This window comes from Pocillopora damicornis, chromosome 12, assembly GCF_964200805.1.
Source record: "Pocillopora damicornis chromosome 12, jaPocDami1.2, whole genome shotgun sequence".
Classification (NCBI taxonomy): domain Eukaryota; kingdom Metazoa; phylum Cnidaria; class Anthozoa; order Scleractinia; family Pocilloporidae; genus Pocillopora; species Pocillopora damicornis.
Window position 1 is genome coordinate 11,194,824 of NC_142681.1, and position 22,165 is coordinate 11,216,988.

At 40.3% G+C, this 22,165-nt stretch overlaps 1 protein-coding gene across 2 annotated transcripts; it reads left to right on the plus strand.

The window, feature by feature from the left end:
* Nucleotides 1-1,745: 1,745 nt before the first annotated feature.
* Nucleotides 1,746-16,876, plus strand: LOC113685774 (uncharacterized). 2 transcript variants are annotated; one of them, XM_089188842.1, is made up of 3 exons: nucleotides 1,746-2,611; nucleotides 10,482-15,751; nucleotides 16,075-16,876. In XM_089188842.1, the coding sequence occupies exon 2, from the start codon at nucleotides 10,517-10,519 to the stop codon at nucleotides 15,743-15,745; it is 5,229 nt and encodes a 1,742-aa protein (XP_089044968.1). In that variant the 5' UTR covers nucleotides 1,746-2,611; nucleotides 10,482-10,516; the 3' UTR covers nucleotides 15,746-15,751; nucleotides 16,075-16,876. The 2 variants fall into 2 exon arrangements, with proteins under 2 accessions (XP_089044968.1, XP_089044967.1); XM_089188841.1 differs by having other exon boundaries at nucleotides 10,482-15,741.
* The last annotated feature ends 5,289 nt before the right edge of the window (nucleotides 16,877-22,165 follow it).

Sequence of the window (22,165 nt, forward strand, 5' to 3'; positions counted from 1 at the left end):
ATTCGAAGAAAACAAAAGACAGCACAATTCAACACCCAGCCACCGTTTGAGGACCAAGCCACTCAAAATGGTTCTTCTCGAATTTCAAGTAGCAAATGACATTTCGTCATCGCAGTGGCTCGCGTATGAGTAATTTATTATCTATATCAAATGACTAGAGCCAAGAAATCTACACGAGTCAGAGAAGCAAGACTTGAAGTGACGGTTTTCCAGGAAAGGTGATCGACAATTACAAGCTTTGCTCAGTCCCAGCACTTTCTGATAAAGTGGGTTTACTCGACCTACTGGCTTTTTGTATGGAATAGGCACCGGACAATTTCAAAAGTCAAATTTCACGTTGTCGCCAGTTAGCATGAACGAAGCCTAATAACAAACTTCGGCAAAGCCGTTATTCCCTATCCTCTTTCTAGCCTCGTGCAGAGATTCACTGACACATTCACGGTGGAACAAGTGTCCGTAGAAACAATTTATGAACTGCTCTGTGGCTGTGTCGTCGAGGGCCCAATGTGGCGCTAACGCTGAGCGAGCAGTAGATCCTATGAACGCTCGTGCGATTCCAATAACTCCCTCGGCTCTAACTTTTCCACGAGCACTGTTACAACGGCTAAGTACCACCGGCATTTCCAGTCATTTTCATGATTTTCATTGCCACCTCGTCAAATCTTCAAGCCTCAACGAACTTGTTTTGAGCATGAAGTTATTTAGAAAGTGCTAAATTCAGCCTTTCCTTTTGGACGTTGCCATCAGAGTCCTTACATAAGAGTAACAGTTGCCTGAAGTAGTCTATATTTATACAATTACATATTGTCGAACGCGCCCTTTTCTCTAAATTGTTCATGAGTTGATAAAATAGTTTGGCAACCGAATTACCATTGGTTAAATCTCCACTATTTAGCAAAATCAAGCATTATTCGCACAACAGGATGGCTTGCAGAACAAAACCAGTGTTGAGAAGGAAATTGGCGACAGTTAAACCTATGTTGATAGCTGACGTGGTTAATTCTTTTCCTGTGTTCTCCATCATATCTCTCTTCGCTGTTGGTTTGAAAATGAATGGAACTCAAATATGATACATTTGAGGTGGTGATTCAAAACATTTCAAAGCAATCCCTGGACTCTCAGTCTAAAACATTTGTGCACGAAAGCTCAGCTTACGATCTGATACACCGAGCTCCCTAACGGGTAACTGATAACAGTGTCTGAAGGCTGCATATGGATTGGACAATTTACCTGGAAACTAGTATTCAAGACACAGAAGTTTGACGTACGTTCATGTTTGCGCCACTCGTGTAAGTAGTTTTTGGTTTTTGCTTAGATGAAATAAACAGTATTTCAGTGTATAGAACTGTGTTGTTCTCTTGACTCATAACTTTTAACATTCAATATTGGAAATATAAAAGAGAGTATTTAGAATTTTCTTATATCTTCAATTTCCACACTAACAACTTATTTATTGAACAGTTGAACTAGTTATGAAATTTTGCTTCTTCATTTTTATAATGTAGCAAAGGCAGTAACAAAAAATTTGTGAGTTTTGATTTGAGGTTACTATCAACAAAATCTTGTAAAATTTTCGAACTTTCGTTTCATCTATTTACTTTGATCATCAAGGCAGGCAAAGTGCTAGTTCCTCTTTTTCCTCCTTCTTGTTCCTCATCGGGGAGGGGGTATGGTAGCCAAACCCCAAATAAAAAATTGGCACATTTTTCTCCAATTCCGATATTTATTATTTGTACTTGAAAATACTTTGCGAGTACTTGGAAAACCTTTGAAATATTTTCAAATTGTGCCGGCAAACATTAAAAGTGCAAACAAGCTGTGTTTACATACTTTCATCTAAATTAACTTTTTGACCTATGAGAGCGTGCGAACTATCTCAATTATTTTATAACCATCATTAGTTATAAAAGTGTGACGTGCCAAACCGAAATACAGTCACTTGGTTTTTTTAGTAGTTTTGTCTTCGATCATGCAAATCACACCCGCTAGAAAATGAAAAGTTCACAAAGACAATGAGTCGATTATGACATAAAGATAGCTTCGCGTTAAAAAAAAAAAAAACTTAGGTTGTTGAAAATCAAACCTTTCAAAGGGATAAACACTAAAGCCTGACATTTCCTTTAAAAACAAGAATAACAATTCATTTTTCATGTTCAGTTACATAATGAGTGATAAAAGTGTGACGTACAAAATCGAAATACTGTGTACTTATTGATTGAGTGGTAGGGCCGGACGGAAAAATATTTGGCTCGGGGTCATGACCTACGGACCGAGAGCAATGAATTCCTTTCTTCATGACCCAGAGCCAAATATTTACCCCACTGGCCCCACCAAATTCGGTCAATAAGCATTTTATCATATGACCACTAACTGTTGAAAATTTCAACCTATATGGGACGCGATAGACGGGCATATAGGCACACAAAAAATATGCAATTAAAAACTTTCCCTTTTTATCTCGATTAGCCCAGAGGGGATAGGGAATAACCTAAACACACGTGATCTGGATATCTAAAACACTGTGACAGCGGAAGTTCGGAAGGTTGGGAAAAGTAATTCATAATTTTTGTTGTTTCATTTTGAAAGCATCAGCCACATTGTCAACATCTTGGTAAGTACGATTGAAAATCTTTTCTAGTCACTCGGTTTTTATCAGCTTTAGTTATTTAGTAACTGTAGCGAGGTAAGGCTCTTATGGCAAAGTCCAGTAACTGCTTTGTTGGATCTTTCTGTTTGCAATATGTCACGTTTCGAGCGTTAGCCATTCGTTAAAGCGGTTGATGGCGCGATTGAATCGTCACCACACTGAAATAAATTGTTTCTACAACGACTTTTTCAAATCTCTGTGGCTTCAAACCGCATAATTTATCTTCATTAATTATGGTTATTGAATATCGTTCAATTTGAGAAGTTGATGATCATAAAACTAAATTCAGACCTCTATTTATGGTGTGGACTGTCCAACTCCCAGGAAATCCGTAGTGCTTTATTAGATGGTTTTCCAGTGGCTATGATCTGCATCAGCTATTAACTTGATTTTCTTTTAGGAGCATTTAGCAATCGATTCAGAGATCGCGGTAGATTCGAATTGAATTTCCGTTTTCTTCATGTACACAAGCGTTTCATGGTCGAGATACCCTTCTCTTAAATCTTTGGATACTAGCGGCTGGTTCTACGGTACATATTTTTCTAAACACCTTAATCCGTTTTCTTGTCTGTTTAAGCGCCTGAGTCTCGCATAAGAAGATAAGTTATGACGCTGCGCGCTCACGAAGGGAGATGTTTTGATTAAGAGAAACTGAAACTTTCTTAAATTCACTGTTATTACATACATGTTATAAACGTACTTTTCCGTTGATCGGATGCTTCATATCCTCACCGTAAAATTGCTTTCTTCAAACCGTAAGGGTTTTATACAATATATTCTAGCCTCATTAGCTAAGATTGTTCAGCATTGTTTAATTTGAAAAACTGATGGTTTCCACAATTAGGTGATTAAAAACTAAAATCAATCCTACATCAAGGCATATTCATAACGCAGAATGTTCGTTACTGATTTTTAGTAGAGGCTGACATCAGGCTCATGTCTCGAGAAAAAGCAGACTATTAATTTATGAATCACACCCACAAGGAAATGAAAAGTTCATGAGTACAATGAGTCAATTTTCACGCACAGATAGCTTACTGTTTAAAGACAGAACCTTTAGTTGTACTCTCGATCTCATCGATCTCGTCAAGCAAATCCAATCGTTCCAAAAGGGATGAACACTCATGCCTGGTGTTTTGGTTAAACAGGGTAAGATGTTTCATTTTTGGACGCTAAAATCTATCATTAGTCAGAAAAGTGTGACGTGCTAAACCGAAATACAGTCACTCAGTTTTTTAGCAATTCTGGCTTCGATCATGCAAATCACCTCCGCTGGTAAATGAAAAGTTCACAACGACAAGGAGTACGCAATGATAGGTTACCGTTTAAAGAAAGAGACTTAGGTTGTGCTGTGATCAATCTTGTGATGTAAATCATACTTTTCAAAGACTCAACACTTAAGCTTGTCGTTCCCCATTAAAAATAGAATAACACTTTTCATTTTTCATGTTCAATTACATCATGAGTGATAAAAGTGTGACGTACAAAACCGAAATACTTATTGATTGAGTGGTAGGAGCGCAACGAGGTCCTTGCTTCATGACCGAGAACCAAATATTTTCCCGTTCGGCCCAACCAAACTCATTCAATAAGCAGTTTATCGTATGACCACTCACTGTTAAAAATTTCGACCTAAATAGGACGCAATAGACGGGCATACGAGCACAAATCTTTTTTTTTTGGTCTGTTTACGTGCCTGAGTCTCGCATAAAAAGATAAGTCATGAGGCTGCGCGGTCACGAGGAGAGATGTTTTAATTTTCTCAGAGGAACTAAAGCTTTCCTAAATTCAAAGCTATTGCATACATCGTATAAGCGTACTTTTCCGTTAATCGTTGCTTCATATCTCTACCGTCAAATGGCTCTCTTCAAACCGTTAAGGTTTTATACAATATATTTCAACCTCATTAGCTAAGATTGTTAAGCATTGTTTAATTTGAGAAACTCATGGTTTCCACAATCACATGATCAAAAAGCAAAATTAATCCTGTATTAAAACACATTTATCATGCAGAATGTCCTTTACTGATGTCAGCAGAGGCGGCCCAAGCTCACGTCTCGAGAAAAAACAAATGGTTAATTCATGAAAACGTCACGCGTTGTGTAACTCGGTGTTAAGTTACGAGAGTTGAACACGTTATAAAGAATAGTATGTGGAACCAAATATGGTCGATTTGTAGTTATAAAAATGTGACGTGCAAAACCGAAATAGATTCACTGCGGAGTAAACTGCCGATTTTTCCATATCAGTTCATGAACTGAGTTGATTATTGCGCACAGATAGCTTACCGTTTAAAGGAAGAACCTTTAGTTCTACTGGTATCGATCTTGTAATGAAATTCCAATCTTCGAAAGGGATGGACACAGAAGCCTGACGTTTCCTGTTAAAAAAGATTGAAATAAGTTATTTTTACATGTTCAATTCGATCACTGGTTACAAAGGTGTGACGTACAAAACCGAAATTCATTCGTTTGAGTTGGAACACTTAAATCTTGTGAGTAAATGCTGATTCGCTCTCCATATCTCCCTCTCATTAAACACTTTTGATCAAAGTTGTCATTTTTCCTAATCACAAATTGGCAGTGACAGTGTTTGATAGAGGGTCTTAATAAGATTAACCATGAGCCGTAAAACGGCCAAAAAATTAGCCGCTAGGCGTGAAAATTGACAAATTTTAACCGTTAGTGGCAAAAGAGTTAACCGTAAAAAGCATTTCTGGTGACAACAATGGAAAGATATTAACCGTTAGCCGTAAAAGCCAAGCCAACACCCCTTTGCAACCCTCTTGATACTTAAAGGGGTATCCTCTTCCATTTAAAAAATTTTCCCATTGCCTCAGATTCTAATAAATAGTACATAACCTGTGAAATATCTATGGTGTCAGCTGCATATGATAGCAAACAATCACGGTAAAAACCTTTTTGATGTCAGATATTTACCACTGATTTAAGACGTCGTATACTTCTAGAGGGTCTAAATGGGGTTAACCAATAGCCATGAAACAGCCAAAAAAAATTAAGCGTTAAGCTAAAAACTGTTTAATTCTAACCATTAGTCGTAAAAAAATTTAACGTCAAAAACAAATTTGTTGGTAACAACTCATGGAATACTGTTAACCGTTAGTCGTAAAATAGCCAAAATTTTAACCGTTAGTCGTAAAAGCCATCACCCCATTGAGACCCTCCTTCTACTACAGTGAGCCCATAATTCTCAAATGCGACTTGTTTGGCTTTGACCGTGTAATCTTCGAAAATGAAATTTCCCCGAATTTCGCTTAGGGTTAAATCAGGTAATAATGACATCAATACTTAATTAAACGGGAAGCAAGCTTATCAAGCTTGCAATTGTTTGTTATATTTCGAAGACAAGCTAGAACTTAAGTCATAAATAATTACTATCATTCAAATCATCGCTCGGTGTCAGTGCCTTCTTGCTGCAAGTTTCTCGCAATTGTCTGAGGAAAAGAGAACACAAAAAGGTTAAAGCAGCGCGAATTGCCGTTGGAAGTTTCAGGAAAGTGCCTTCCGGATGCGCGCATCCTACAACGTTGCTGTAATCCAGTCCATTTCCCCCATCTCTCTCCCCTCCTCAAAAGAAATATGAAGGACCATTAAGTTCAACTTTTGATTATTACTGAAAGTCAAGCCACCTCCTATCTCTGATGGTATTTTCTTGTTGCCATATTTGTCACTGGATTAACGCCTTCAAAGGTAAGACCAGTGATGTTGTTATTTTCGAGCAAATTACCGATCCACTCCGTCCGTTTTTATCGATTAGAAATCACACCCTCAAGAAAATGAAAAGTTCACGAGTACAATGGGTCAGTTTTTACGCACAGGTAGCTTACTGTTTAAAGACAGAAGCCTTATTTGTACGCTGGATCTGATCGATCTCGTGATGCAAATCCAACCGTTCCAAAAGGGATGAACAATGACTGACGTTTTCGGTTAAACAGAGTAAGATGTTTCATTTTTGGATGCTCAAATCCATGATTAGCTAGAAAAGTGTGACGTGCCAAATAAAATACATTCATTTACATTTTTTAAAATTATTATTTTTGGCTTCAATCATGCAAATCACACCCGCTACAAAATGAAGAGCCTTTTCACGAAGACAATGAGTCGATCATCACGCACATATAAATGAATTCGTCGCGATGCTGGACTTCAAAGCTATGTGGTCTCACATATTGTTCATCATTCACATCGGCTAAGAATAGATTCGTTTTCAGTGACATTCATCTGATAAGTAAGCTGGTTATTTGGTAATAGCCCGCTGCAACAAAATTTTAAATCATTTATGCCTTATTGCGGACTGTTAGGAAATTTTCAGGAAGTTGTAGTAAAAGGTTATCTTTCTTGTTAGCCTAAGAATTGAACGCTTTAAACTCGAATGCATGTAACTTGATCCCAAGAGGCTTCATTGTAAATACGCTCTGACGGCCGGTACAAATCCAGATGGAAAACGAAGTATAATATTGATACTGCAGACCACTCTTTGCTTGTATTGGCAGTACAACATCATTGATTCCTCAAGATTATCAAATGCTCTAATGAAGGACTAACGCTCGAAACGTCAGCTTTAGAAACTCATTACGATGGCCAATTTACATTGTCAACTCAGTTGGTAAAGCCAAATTATTTTGGAATACCCCACCAAAAAAGCTTAGAAACTTACCCCGTTAGATTAATGTTGTTTATAGAAACTACGAATGGAGAAATTTCTCCTAGGAAAAGTTATGATAAATGGTTTATTTTTTATTTTTGTCCTGTGAGTTTAAACTAATGTCGTGTTTCGCAAAAATCACAACTTAGATAAAATGAAAGGTGAAAAACCGAGTTTTTCAAACCATCGTTACCTCAAATCTTGGCAATCATCCTCATCAGTTACAAATAGATTGGTTTTTACCCATGTACTTCAAATAAGTAAGCTCATTACTTAATGATCATCATCATCACTGCAGTTTGTCGGGGGCGACAATGACTGTTTCATTTAGGTCTGGTCAGTTTCCTTCACGCAGCTCTGTCCTTCACTTTCTGCTGCCAGGAACTCCTGTCTATATCCAGCTTCTTCAGGTTTCTTTTAACCGTGTCTTTGAATCTCAGCCTTGGTCTACCCTGATTGCGTTTGCCCTTGCATAACTGTGAATGGAGTAGTTGCCTAGGGAAACGCTGGTGATCCATCCTCTCAACATGGCCGAGCCATTTAAGGTTCATTTGTATTAGCAGACAGTCCAAGTTTCAGTACCGCACAATAGAGAAGCCAGTACTGTCGCTCTGTACACTTTGCATTTCACACGAACAGACACGTGTCTCTCTCTCAAGTTTCCGAACGCAGAACTTGCTCTTCCCATTGTGAGAGATAGTTCATCCTCCAGCCTTGCATTCTCTGAAACAGTACTCCGAGGTACTTGAAAGTCTTACACTTGACTAGTGATTCTGTGCCAGTGCTGATCTCTTCTGGTAGTGATGTTGATAACTGGAACTTTGGCGGTTGGTAAAGGCATTCTGTCTTCTTGATGTTGATTTTGAGGCTGAATTGATGGGCTGTTCTCGCAAATTTCTGCAATAAAGATTGCATATCTTCTGCGTATGCACTGTGTGCAGCAAAGGCACTGTCATCGGCAAAGAGCACTTCTCTTACTACCTCCGTCGATGTTTTACTCTTAGCTTTGAGCTGTGCCACATTGAACAGGTCTGCTTTTTTCCTTGTTTGAATGTATACTCCTTCTGAAGTGTCTTTGAAGGCCATCTCAAGCATCTCTGACAGATAATAGCGAGAAGAGTGTAGGCGCCAGTACACACCCTTGTTTAACCCCGTTGCTTATTGAGAAGTTTTCAGACACTGAACCACTTCTTGCCACGCTAGCTTACATACCTGTGTGGAGTGCCTCGATCAGGTTGATAAACTTCTCTGTGCAACCATATTTCCTGGGTACCTGCCAAAGTCCTTGTCACGATACAGTATCGAAGGCTTTACCGAAGTCAATGAAGACTACAGAAAGTGGCATGTTCTGTTCGATACACTTTTCTTGAGCCTATCTCAAGCAGAAAATCAGAGATGTGTTCATTGAGCCTGTTCAGAAGTACGTGAGCGAGAATCTTACCAACACTGGCCAGCAGTGATATAGCTACCTCGGTAATTTGCTCAATCTCCCCTGTCACCTTTCTTGAACAAAGACATGATACTTGCTTCCTTCCAGTCCTGAGGTACTTTTTGGGCTTCTCATATCTCTTGGATGAGCTTGTACAAGCAATTGATAAGCTGAGCACCACCACATTTTCACTCTTCTGCTGGAATTTCATCCCCTCCTGGAGCTTTACCATCCTGTGTTGACCTGATAGATGCCATTAGTTCATCGAGAATTGGTGGTTCATCCAGACTGGATACAACTGGTCGCTGGACTAGGGCCTCTTTAGCCCCCTCAGCGAGATCACTGGGGTTGTTTAGTAGTTGGTCGAAGTGGTCTGCAGATCTGTTCCAGATCTTGTCTTTCCCCCGCGAAACTGATTCATCGTCTACAAATCTTTAGTTTTAGCATAACATGATTAGCACCACAGTCCGCTCCTCTCATTGCTCTGGTTTCCAATACATCCATTACGTTTCTCTGTCTTACTATGATGTAGTCTAACAAGTACTAGTGCTTGGATCTTGGGTGCGTCCATGTCATCTTGTATGTATCCTCGTACTTGAATAGGGTGTTGGTTACCGCAAGGTTGTACTCTGAACATAGCGAAAGTAGAAGCTCTCCGTTAGCATTGCACTTGCCTACTCCATGACTGCCTAGTACTCCTCCCCATTTCTCAGTGTCTGAATCAACTTTAGCATTAAAATCCCCAACGAGTATCAGTCTGTCATTAGACGGTACAAGCCTGATTGTCTCACGAAGGTTACTGTGGAACTCTTCCTTCACCTCCTCTGTGTTGGTCATTGTTGGGGCATACACACTGAGGAAAGTGGCATACATCTTTTGCTGTAGTGGGAGTCTCATAGTCATTATTCTGTCTTTGATTGGCACTGGTTCCTCGTCCTTGTTTTCTGACTCACCATTTCATGAAACTGCTTGCAAAGAATTTAAGTACTGCTAACTTTTGCCGGACTAGCAGCACATTATCGGTAGATGGAGGTGTTTCAGTGGCAAGGATAGGCCAAGACAAACTGACTCCAATATCTGTTGCAGTGACTGACCAGATGATAGGTTAGTTTGTCTCTGCTCTTTTTGAAATTTACGACAGAAGTGTTGATCACCTACAAGGATGTCCATTCTCACCCCGAGTAAGTGGGAGTCGTCCACCACAGACCTTAAGACAAATATTCTTTTTAATTCTGTCAGGATGCCAAGTTTCACACTCCACGCCCTCTATGGGGCGGGGCTGCCGGTTGAGTCGACTTCCCAACCCATGAGACGGGTAGTACTGGTTTTTATGGTTATCCAGTAGCAAGCAAACCAATACCTGACTTGACTTGGTGATAAACTGCTAGAAAAACATTTTCAAATGTTCCCAGAACGTTGTAGCAAGAGGTTAATCGATCCTTCTAATTTTTTTTAAGAAAGCCGCGACCTTTCAAAAACCACCTAATTGATGGCGAGACACCCGACACACGACCATTAATCAAACTCAAGCATGCGTCATTTTTTTTTTTACTTGATAAGATAAACAAACGAAGTCAATATTGTGAATTCTAACACTTTAAGCTCGTTATAAAAATGTTCCAGTTGTGATCAAATCGGCTTCACATATGGCTTCCTCTTTGTAGTGACTCATTATGAATCCAGATTATCAAATCGTTCGGTTAACTTGTGTTGCTAAAAACAATGTTTCCCTAATAACAGGAGAGGATGGCAATGGAAACCTAACAGCAGAAGCAATGATAGCTTTCATGAACATCGCCTTACTAGTTGCCCTGTTCCTGCTAAACTCCGATCGCATTCAGAAAGCCATCGAGATATGCAACGAATGTTTAATTTTGCTAAATAACAGCGATCAAAACAACAAAGATCAATTTGATTCAGTACTACTACAATTTTACAGCGACATCTATACAGTTCTTTACAGCGCTTATCGTCATATCTCTGACTACGTAAATGCGGAAAGATACGGCAGGAAACTGCTTGTCTTCTACAGCAAGTCTGCAATTCTGTGTTATAAACTTGGCGAAAACCTGAAAGCGAAGGAGTATGTTGCGAGGGCCCTCACCATAACGACCGAAATTGGCGACAAAAGCGAAGAAGTACTCTGTTACGTAAACCTAAGTGCTGTGTTTCAGTCGCTCGGGCAATACGACAAGGCTAAAGAGTATCTCCAAACAGCGCTTGTCATCACAAAAGAAATTGGCGACAAAGGAGGAGAGGCAATTGTTTACGAACAGTTAGGTACTGTGTACCGGTTCCACGGGCAATACGACAAGGCTAAAGATTATCTCCAAAAGGCGCTTGTCATCAGAACAGAAATTGGCGACAGAAAAGGAGAGGCAACGCTTTACGGAAACCTAGGTGTTGTGTTTCAGTCGCTCGGGCAATACCACAAGGCTGAAGAGTATCTCCAAAAAGCGCTTGTCATCACATTTCAAATTGGCGAAAGAAAAGGAGAAGGAATGTGTTATGGAAACCTAGGTAGTGTGTTTGAGTCGCTCGGGCAATTCGACAAGGCTATAGAGTATCTCGAAAAAGCGCTTGTCATCAGAACTGAAATTGGCGACAGAGAAGGAGAGGCACATGACAACAGAAACCTAGGTGTTGTGTTTCAGTCGCTCGGGCAATACCACAAGGCTGAAGAGTATTTCCAGAAAGCGCTTGTCATCACATTTCAAATTGGCGACAGAGAAGGAGAGGCAACTAGCTACGGAAATCTAGGTACTATGTTTTATTCGCTTGGGCAATACGACAAGGCTATAGAACATCTCCAAAAAGCGCTTGTCATCAGAACTGAAATTGGCGACAGAGAAGGAGAGGTACATGACTACAGAATCCTAGGTAGTGTGTTTCAGTCGCTCGGGAAATACGACAAGGCTAAAGAGTATTTCAAAAAAGCGCTAGTCATTGGTACGGAAAGTAGCGTCAGAGAAGGAGACGCAGCGGACTACGAAAGCCGAGGTAGTGTGTTTCTGTCGCTCGGACAATACGACAAGGCTAAAGAGCATCTCCAAAAGGCGCTTCTCATTAGAACTGAGAATGGCGACAGAAAAGGAGAAGCAGCTGCCTACAGAAACCTAGGAACTGTGTTTCACTCCCTCGGGCAATACGACAAGGCTAAAGAGTATCTCCAAAAAGCGCTCGTCATCACAACTGAAATTGGCGACACAGAGGCAGAGGCATCTGACTACGAAAACCTAGGTGCTGTGTCTAAGGCGCTCGGGGAATACCACAAGGCTAAAGAGCATCTCCAAAAAGCGCTTGTTATCAGAACGAAAATTGGCAGCAGAAAGGGAGAGGCAAATGTCTACGGAAACCTTGGTACTGTGCTTCAGTCGCTCAGGAAATACGACGTGGCTAAAGAGTATCTCCAAAAAGCGCTTGATATCACAACTGAAATTGGCGACAGAAACGATGAAGGAAAATGTTATTTTAACCTAAGCACTCTGTTTCAGTCGCTCGGGCAAAACAACAAGGCTAAAGAGTATCTCCAAAAAGCGCTTGACATCACAACGGAAACTGGCGACAGAAAAGGAGAAGGATCATGTTATGTTAACCTAGGTACTGTGTTTGAGTCGCTCGGGCAAAACAACAAGGCTAAAGAGTATCTCCAAAAAGCGCTTGACATTACAGCTGAAACTGGCGACAGAAAAGGAGAAGGAACATGTTATGTTAACCTAGGTGCTGTGTTTCAGTCGCTCGAGCAATACGACAAGGCTGAAGAGTATCTCCAAAAGGCGCTTGATATCACAACTGAAATTGGCGACAGAGAAGGAGAAGGATCATGTTATGTTAACCTAGGTACTGTGTTTCAGTCGCTCGAGCAATACGACAAGGCTGAAGAGTATCTCCAAAAGGCGCTTGATATCACAACTGAAATTGGCGACAGAGAAGGAGAAGGATCATGTTATGTTAACCTAGGTACTGTGTTTCAGTCGCTCGAGCAATACGACAAGGCTGAAGAGTATCTCCAAAAGGCGCTTGATATCACAACTGAAATTGGCGACAGAAAAGGAGAAGGATCATGTTATGTTAACCTAGGTACTGTGTTTCAGTCGCTCGGGAAATACGACGTGGCTAAAGAGTATCTCCAAAAAGCGCTTGACATTACAACTGAAACTGGCGACAGAAAAGGAGAAGGAACATGTTATGTTAACCTAGGTACTGTGTTTCAGTCGCTCGAGCAATACGACAAGGCTGAAGAGTATCTCCAAAAGGCGCTGAACATCACAACTGAAATTGGCGACAGAAAAGGAGAAAGATCATGTTATGTTAACCTAGGTACTGTGTTTCAGTCGCTCGGGAAATACGACGTGGCTAAAGAGTATATCCAAAAAGCGCTTGACATTACAACTGAAACTGGCGACAGAAAAGGAGAAGGAACATGTTATGTTAACCTAGGTACTGTGTTTCAGTCGCTCGAGCAATACGACAAGGCTAAAGAGTATCTTCAAAAAGCGCTCGACATTACAACTGAAACTGGCGACAGAAAAGGAGAAGGAACATGTTACGAAAACCTAGGTATCGTGTTTCAGTCGCTCGGGGAATACGACAAGGCTAAAGAGTATTTCCAAAAAGCGCTTGACATCATAACTGAAATTGGCGACAGAAAAGGAGAAGGATCATGTTATGGCCAGCTGGGTAGTGTTTTTGAGTCGCTAGGTGAATACGACAAGGCTAAAGAGTATCTCCACAAAGCGCTTGTCATCACAACTGAAATTGGCGACAGAAAAGGAGAAGGATCATGTTATGTTAACCTAGGTACTGTGTTTCAGTCGCTCGGGAAATACGACGTGGCTAAAGAGTATCTCCAAAAAGCGCTTGACATTACAACTGAAACTGGCGACAGAAAAGGAGAAGGAACATGTTATGTTAACCTAGGTACTGTGTTTCAGTCGCTCGAGCAATACGACAAGGCTGAAGAGTATCTCCAAAAGGCGCTGAACATCACAACTGAAATTGGCGACAGAAAAGGAGAAAGATCATGTTATGTTAACCTAGGTACTGTGTTTCAGTCCGTCGGGCAATACGATAAGGCTAAAGAGTATATCCAAAAAGCGCTTGACATCACAACTGAAATTGGCGACAGAGAAGGAGAAGGAACATGTTATGTAAACCTAGGTATTGTGTCTCAGGCGCTCGGGGAATACGACAAGGCTAAAGAGTATCTCCAAAAAGCGCTTGACATCACAACTGAAATTGGCGACAGAAAAGGAGAAGAATCGTGTTATGGAAACCTAGGTGGTGTGTTTTATGGGCTCGGGCAATTCGACAAGGCTAAAGAGTGTCTCCAAAAAGCGCTTGTCATCGGAAGTGATATTGGTGATAAGAAAGGGGAAGCAGAACGTCTTTTAAATCTTGGAATTGTGTCTAGAGCTGTTGGAGATTATGAAGCTTCAGAAGTATGCTTTGAGAAAGCTTTATCCATTTCCAGAGAAATTGGAGATAGAAGAAAAGAGTTCGAAATCCTTAAAGGTTACGCCTTTTTGTATTTATGTCAAAAAAGAATCAAAGACTCCCTTTCGTGTCTTCATCTGTGCATTGAAATGTACGAGGAGCTGAGATATTTCTTGGGCGACAATGATGAGTTCAAAACATCATTTCTGGAAGAGTTTGTAATATTTCCCTACAAGATTCTTTGTACTCTGCTTTGTGGCTCTCGAAACACTCGTGATGCTCTTTATGTTGAGGAGTTGGGTCGAGCAAGAGGCCTATCAGACTTGATGGCAAAGAAGTACTCGGTTGAAACGCACATCTCTACCAATCCACGATCTTGGTTTGGCATTGAAAACATTTTAGGAGAGAAAAATGACTGTACTTGTCTGTACATTTCTTATTTTTACTATGATCTGTTTTTGTGGATCTTGAAATCAAGTGGAATCCTTCACTGTAAAATAATATCGCTAGAAGAGAATCTCGTTCAGGCTGGGTTGCCCAAAGATTTGCCTTTGAGTGAATTCTTGGCTGATAATTTCCGGAGTCTTGGTATTTTGCCCACTGAAGATTGCGAAGATCGGTCTTTAAATATGGCTAAATTGCAACCTCTCTCTCCCGAACAAAAGAGCTCAGCAAGAATGCGACTCATGGAAGAGGACGAGGAAAAGAAAGTCATTTCAAGTCTATCTTTGTGTTACAAATTGTTTATTGCCCCCGTTTATGATTTGCTTGAGGAGCCTGAAGTCATTATTGTTCCTGACCCCAGGTTGTACAAAGTTCCTTTTGCAGCCCTGAGTGAAAAGGAGGGAGCCGAATACCTGTCGGAGACTCATAGGATCCGTGTCATTCCTTCTTTGACGACACTCAAAATCATTCAAGATAGTCCAGAGGACTATCACAGCAACACTGGTGCCTTGATAATAGGCAATCCCAAGGTTGATGGGCTGCCACCATTGCCAGGTGCAAGAAAGGAAGCGGAGATGGTCGGACGACTGGTGGGTGTTCCGCCTTTGGTAGAAGAGGAAGCAACGAAGCAGGCAGTACTTGAGCGGATAAGTTCAGTGAGCCTGATACATTTTGCTGCCCATGGTGACGCCGAAAGGGGAGAAATTGCCCTCTCTCCCACTCCTATTCCCAACAGTCAAAATGCTATCCCACCACAGGAAGCTTACATGTTGACGATGGCTGATGTCTCGCGAGTGAAAGTCAGAGCTAAACTAGTGGTACTTAGCTGCTGTCACAGTGGAAGTGGAGAGATAAAAGCCGAGGGAGTTATAGGAATTGCCCGTGCGTTCTTAGGATCCGGTGCTCGCTCGGTGTTGGTTGCGCTGTGGGCCATTTCAGACAAAGCAACAGAGCAGCTGATGAGTCAGTTCTACGAACACCTAGTTAAAGGAGAAAGTGCTAGTGAATCCCTTCATCAGGCCATGAGGTGGATGAGGAAAAAAGGCTCTACCTATGTGTCTGAGTGGGCTTCGTTTACGCTGATTGGAGATGATGTGAGGCTCGAGTTTCACAAGCAGAGGTAAGACTCGGTGAGAACAGGTATTTCATAAATTAAAGTCAATTAGATGTGAAGGTGGCTATGACTTACTGGTCGCTGACGGCCGGCAGTTATCTTTTGTAACCTTGAATGTCAAGGCTAGTTTCATGCCGTTTTTTTTTTTTTGTTCCTTTCAAAGAGTAACAATTTATTCTCCCAGTTAGGTGTAAAATATAGAATTTCGAAAGCCTCCCTCTGCCAATCAGATATAAGTGTACATTTGCCTACATAATGCGCCTGGTATAACTGTATTTGCTTTGTTTAAGAAATGTTGATTAATTTGTTTTTAATTGTTTTTTTTTACGTTTGTTACAGGAAAGAAGATGAGAATAGCTTGAAGTAAACAGACCTTAGAGACTTAGCTGGATAAACAAATAGATGAAGTACAGCAAATACTCTATCGGTTATTTCATTGTGTAATTAGAGAAGGGAAATCTTCAATTAAGCATATTAATTTCAATTTTTTGCGTTCTCTTTTCCGATCTTCTCAGAAGGAGATATTGGTTACGTATCCGAGAATATTTTTTTCGGCATGAAAATTGTCTTATCCGGCCGATATAATTAGCGCGAAACATTATTGACTTGGGGCTCTTAAGCGAAGTGAAATCAGGAAAGTTAAAAGAGTAGTTTAAGCATCAAAAACGAGCCAGTCAAGTCTCACAGGTTTTTCTCTCAAAGCCTTTTGTTATAGGTTTCGTTAACAGAATCTTAAATTTTTGATGTAAATCTCAACAGAAACCTTTTCTTTTGGTCAGTTCTAGTACAACTTCTAAGTGCTTTAAAGCTGAGGAATAAAATATAAGGATTTCAAATAGAACCATGGAAAAAGCTATCAAGGTCAAGAATTTTATTACTATAAAGTGGAAAAATTACAGCAGCAATATTTTGAAACTGGTTCAACTAGTCACTTACGCATTGTAATGTTTGAAATAATCTGTTTGCATGGTGATTTGATCGTTTTTAAGTCAGGTCATTATCAAAATGTTGTTTAGGGAATCAAAATATTCCTGTTATTTACCACACTTTATACACTTTTTTGGGCAAAGTTTCTTAAGAGATTTTGTAATAATTCCAAAGACGCTAAAATAAAAGACAGCTTAAAAGAAATCTTAGAAAATATCGCGAGCGTTTGTTTTAACCAGGTTACAGAGTAAAACAGATAGCACTGTTGTTCATTGTTAAGGCGGCAAGGTGGCGGGATAAAAGATGCAACTGGTAGGAGTGTCTGGATGTGGTCCACTGACGCTTTCCTGCGCAGAAAGCATCAACAAACGCTATCATCGCAATCTTTATGCAACCAATCTGCAACCTTTTTTCAAAGGTTGAAACGTTGGGGAAAAACGGTGGGGTAAGCTGTCATACCTGGCAACTTCAAGAGAAGATATAAGAGAAGCCCATACGATTCTGGCATATTGTTTTACTGACTCGCTGTGCTCACTGCACGTATACACCTCAATCCACCAGTAATGTCTTAGGGCAAAGTGGTTTACTGTCGTTTCTTTCAATTTTGGCTCATTCTCCCGGACCGAAGTTATAAGTCACGCTCAATAGAATATAATTTCAACTGATGCTGACATCATGCACTTCATCTGAAGAAGAGAACACTCCCTATCTTCGAAAATTTGGTTACAACATCACGAAGAACGACGGGTGACGCTATATCGAAGGCGTTCGTAGAGGGTTAGAGTACACGGTAATTTTGGTCAGCGGGAAAATTATGAAACCCGCAGATATTGCGAAAGCCCGCGAAAGGATGACATCTAAAAACTGAAGACAATTTTTGATTAAGACACTAGAATGCGTTATGGTGGCGGCGACTAATCATTCTTCTTTAAATAACTCGGAGATCGATTTCCTTAAGGAAAACCTTGAAAATTGTTCTGTTGAAAATCAGTACTTCTTGGGTTATTTCGGGGGGAAAAGAGACGAGTTCGAGGATATGCTCGAGAGGTTTCTTCTTGTTCCACATGCTTTGTAAAGAAGGCCTTGCACTCAAAGGAGTTAAATCACAAAAGGTTTTCGAAAAAATGTTTGGCAGTTTCTTTTATTTTTAGCTGATTTTTTTGCCTTTATCAATTCGGTGTGGGCCTTGTAGAGACTTGATCTTTTGCCGCAATTTTGTAAAAACTTACGCAATGCACCGGGCGTAAAAGTGTTGAAATATTTAAAAGTATTTCATATATAGGGAAGCCCTTGGAAAACACTGTTAGTGCGCATTATGCATTTGCAGCGTCTCTCGTCTTTGAACACAATGGTGGTAATGTACCGATCCAATTTTGTGGCAAACCGTTTACCATCGTAAGCAATGGAACTCGGCATCGTGAGAATTTCTTTTGAAAACAGAGTTTGAAATGTAATGAAACGTACTTGTAATATTCGATTTTTGCATAACCCGCGAAACTGTTTTAATTTTTCTAAGTATTTTAGTGGAGGAATCCATCGAGCTTTTCGCATACTGAGGAAACGAAATCGGGAAGGTCATTTACATCCATTTACTACAGAATTTCCCATAAACGTAGCAAGTGTACAATTCCTGAAATTCCCGTTCGTTATTTCACGAATTATCTGAAGTTTCAGTGTTGACAAATTTTTCGTATTGTGTAAGTAAAAAACATTGAACTTCTCTCAACGGACTCAACGCTGCAAGGAGAATCTCTCTCATAATTTACTTTTTAAGAGACGACATTACCGTCTAAAATTCAAACATTACCGTTAGGCTTATTAGCGCATTGATGACCTAGTAAATAGCTCAAACATACTGAAAACATTTTTATTAGTTTTTGTATATCTTTATCTGTGAGCCACATGTGAGTAATCAAAAACAGAGCAGTATAGTTAGGTGGCTTTTTTTCATGAATCTAGGATTTGGGGAATCGCTATAAACTACGCGATGACGCATTTAGTAATATTTCTTCTCCTCCTAATGATTGATACTGGAAGAAAATAGTAACGGTGTAATGCCATTTTATGTGCCTGTTATAAGAAAAAATTTGTACTCGCATTTAGCTTACAGGTAAAGATCCCATGAAAATTTTTCAAAAGAAATATATATCTCAGTGGTTATTTTATGACAACCACAAATTACTCAAACAAAATCAAGAAACTCCCGCAGGACGTCAAAGCTCCTTTGTTCAGAACGATCTTGAACAGTCTTTTTTGAATTTTTCGTGGGGAACAAGTGCTGAAGCTTACATGACGTATTTTAAATTTAACCGCTGTACTATAAACTTGTGTGTTCGACCTTTGACGAACGTCTTCGATAGAGCATCACCCAAGAACGACGAAGGTCGTAAGCTGTCTTAAGATACCGCTGACTAGCATGTGTGTAGTTGTGAGAACATCGTCCCCAGGTTCCAGACTTCGTCAATTCTTCCCCACCTCTCCACCCCCGAACTGGTCTTTCAATCCATTGAAGAAACTCTTCTACATCCAGTGCTGAAGAGATTTATTACAGTTTTTATTCAGTATAAAGAAGGGCTGGAAAATAAACTAACAAGAGCTCCACTTTTAGGCTTGGCTAAATCTATATAATGCTGAGACTGAGAAGTAACGGCTCGCATAGGCGCCAAGCCTTCGATTTCAAGGCAGTGGGACTGTGGTGCAATAATCACAAATCATACCAGAGCACACGAGCAATATCCACGACATGTTGGAGGAGCAAGCAAGCTGATTTGTCTGATTTGGTGTGTCCAGTCAAATGATGGCTTCCTCAATGATTTAAAATGTTATATTCTTAAAAAATTTAACTGACGGATGATCGAAACCTGGCATTGATCTTGAGATTCGCTGGGAGCCCACAACGGGCTGTATTCACTCGTTAATAATCCCTTGGAGTTGAGCGCGACATTTTGTAGTAATATTGACTTTTAAATCGCCAAAATTTCTCCCATTAATGTTAATGCTTACATCTTGCTAGCGCTGTTTTCGACTTAGAACAAATCCCTTTCCTCGCGGTCCATCAACCGAGAGCTGACAGCCTAACAGGCCCCCATATTGGACACTCGCTTGACTCCTACTGGAGACCTTGAAACTCTCGTCCAATGCCGATTTTGCAACCCTTTAAACCCACACCCTATCTTACACTTAATTTATTCCATAGTCTGCTTTAGGCTGTCGGTCAGAGTAGACGGGTAAAGAGCAGACACGTGAAAAATGGAAAACAGTTGCTTATTTGATAATGACACTGTGCAGTTTCTATAGAGAAAGCTGTGTTTCGATAGATATAGTCGCTTTTCAGAGGCAAGAAATAGGTCTTCGCCGGTTGCTAAGACATCTCCAGTTTTCTCGTTCGGACCTCTTACTGAAACTTTACTTTTGTATACGGTGTTTTGTTTAACGAGTTGCCCCCAGGGATTCCTTAATTTGCTAAACCCTTTAGAGGACATCCGTTAAAAATGAGACAAAAATTTAAATTTTGAGGCAAGGCTCATAATTTCAAATTGTTTCTATTTTTCCTCGCAAGTAGCCCCTAGTAAGACAAGAAACGCTGAGAATTTTTGTCTCTCAAATATGTTTTTATTTTCGAGAAAAACGAACTTATCGCTTTTACCCTAAGGAATTGATATATCGGGTCATGACAGACCGAAATTGAGCACTTTCGTTCGCTTTGCGTTTCAAAGATATTGCGTCAAGGGAAATCCAACCAACGTGTGCTCTTTCACAGAATCTTCCTCCTCTGTAAAATGTTAGTTTTATAGTAATTGGTTGCTTAGTAGCTTTAAGCCACAGAAAAGAACAAAGTGCTCTCTTCAGTTACGAAAAACGCTGTGACTAAATGCCCGGCAGCCGGTCACGGTCCCAAATAGACTAAATGCCCGGCAGTCAGAAATTTCCACAGATTTTCCACCGAAAGGTTCTTTCAAACTTCAGATATTTTTATTCAGAAATATCAAGCGATTTCAAAAAATTGATATTCATTTCCAGAGGACAAACTCTTTGAACTTGAGCGCACTGAAATGTCGCTCGGTTGTCGACAATTGCACGCCTCTGATCAGACTGCCTCATGATGAAGGCGAAGCAGATCTTCGACTGCGGAGGCAAAGAAAATGAAAGGAGACTTAATCTTTGTTCCAAACTGATCATCACTCCAGTCGCCGATCTACTCACTGAGCCGGAAATGATAATTGTTTAGACTCATAGTCTAAACCATCCTTCTGGCTCACCTTGTCGAAAACTTCTCCAGCCTCACGTCAAGTTCCTCTTGTCCAATGTGTAAGCAAATTAAATGTTCGCGCTTTTCTCGGTGTTTACATTTTTTAATACAATGGGATCCTTTCAACCAAAAACTCTGGGTTCAGACTGAAGTTATTAACTGGGACAGCCTTGAATTATTTCACAGGCAATATCCTTCAGAATACTGACGCTGGTAATATACAGGTGCTGTTTTCCTGGATCTATCTAAAGGTTTCGACACGGGTGATTGTCACCATCCATTGCAGAGGCTAGCGAACATTGGTCTTACCACTTCCACTTCCACTTCCCTGTGTTTTAGATCTTACCTCACAAACAGTTCACAAATCACATCAGCCTGTAGCTACTAATATGCCCATATAAGTACCTCAAGGCAGTATCCTGGGATCACTACCCTTTTTGATTTAAGTAAATATTCTCCCAGGCTTTCAACCAACAAGTGATACTATTCTCAATGCCAACGATACTATGATGTATAACTCATCAAAAACCTTAGTTACTTTGAATATCATGACTTGGAAACAGTTTCAGAATGGTTCCCCAGAGGTCTTTTAACTCTTAACATGTCAAAATGTAATTTTTCGGCACAGGAATTGATAGAGTAACACCATTCAAATACTTCAGTAGGTTTCAACCAGTCTATGACTTGCCAGTCAAAGCAACGTGCAAGACCTTCTTACCGTCCAGAAACACATACATTATTTATTTTGATTTCCTATTGACGAAAACAGGTGACTTTTCACTATCGCTAAGAGCCATTGTTTTTGGTGCGACTTTTACAGCCCATTGGAGGAATGAATGGACTTCTTCATCTTCTCGTTAATCGCAATAATGTGGAATTCATGCCTTCTGTGGCTTCTGGCCAATGAGCACGCACTCATCGTCGCCTTGGGGGATGGGAATAAGCAAGTTTGGTCTGAAGACTATATAACAAACTACTTACTTATCTCGCTTGCTCGAGCCGTTCTGGGGAATATTGGCCCTCGTTCGTTTTTTGTGCGGACCGAGCGCACGACTACTGGCCAATATTCCTCAGTGCGGCCCTTACACTCGGTTAGTAAGAGGTTAATATTTTTACTTTAGGGTAAAAGAGGAAGAGAAAAGAGACGGCAAGTTGTTAAACTTTTGGTATTTGCATGGAACGTAACGCTTGTCGTTTCCAAGGTAAAAAAGAAAGGAGCAAAATTGCAACGGCTGTCTAAGACGATCACGATAC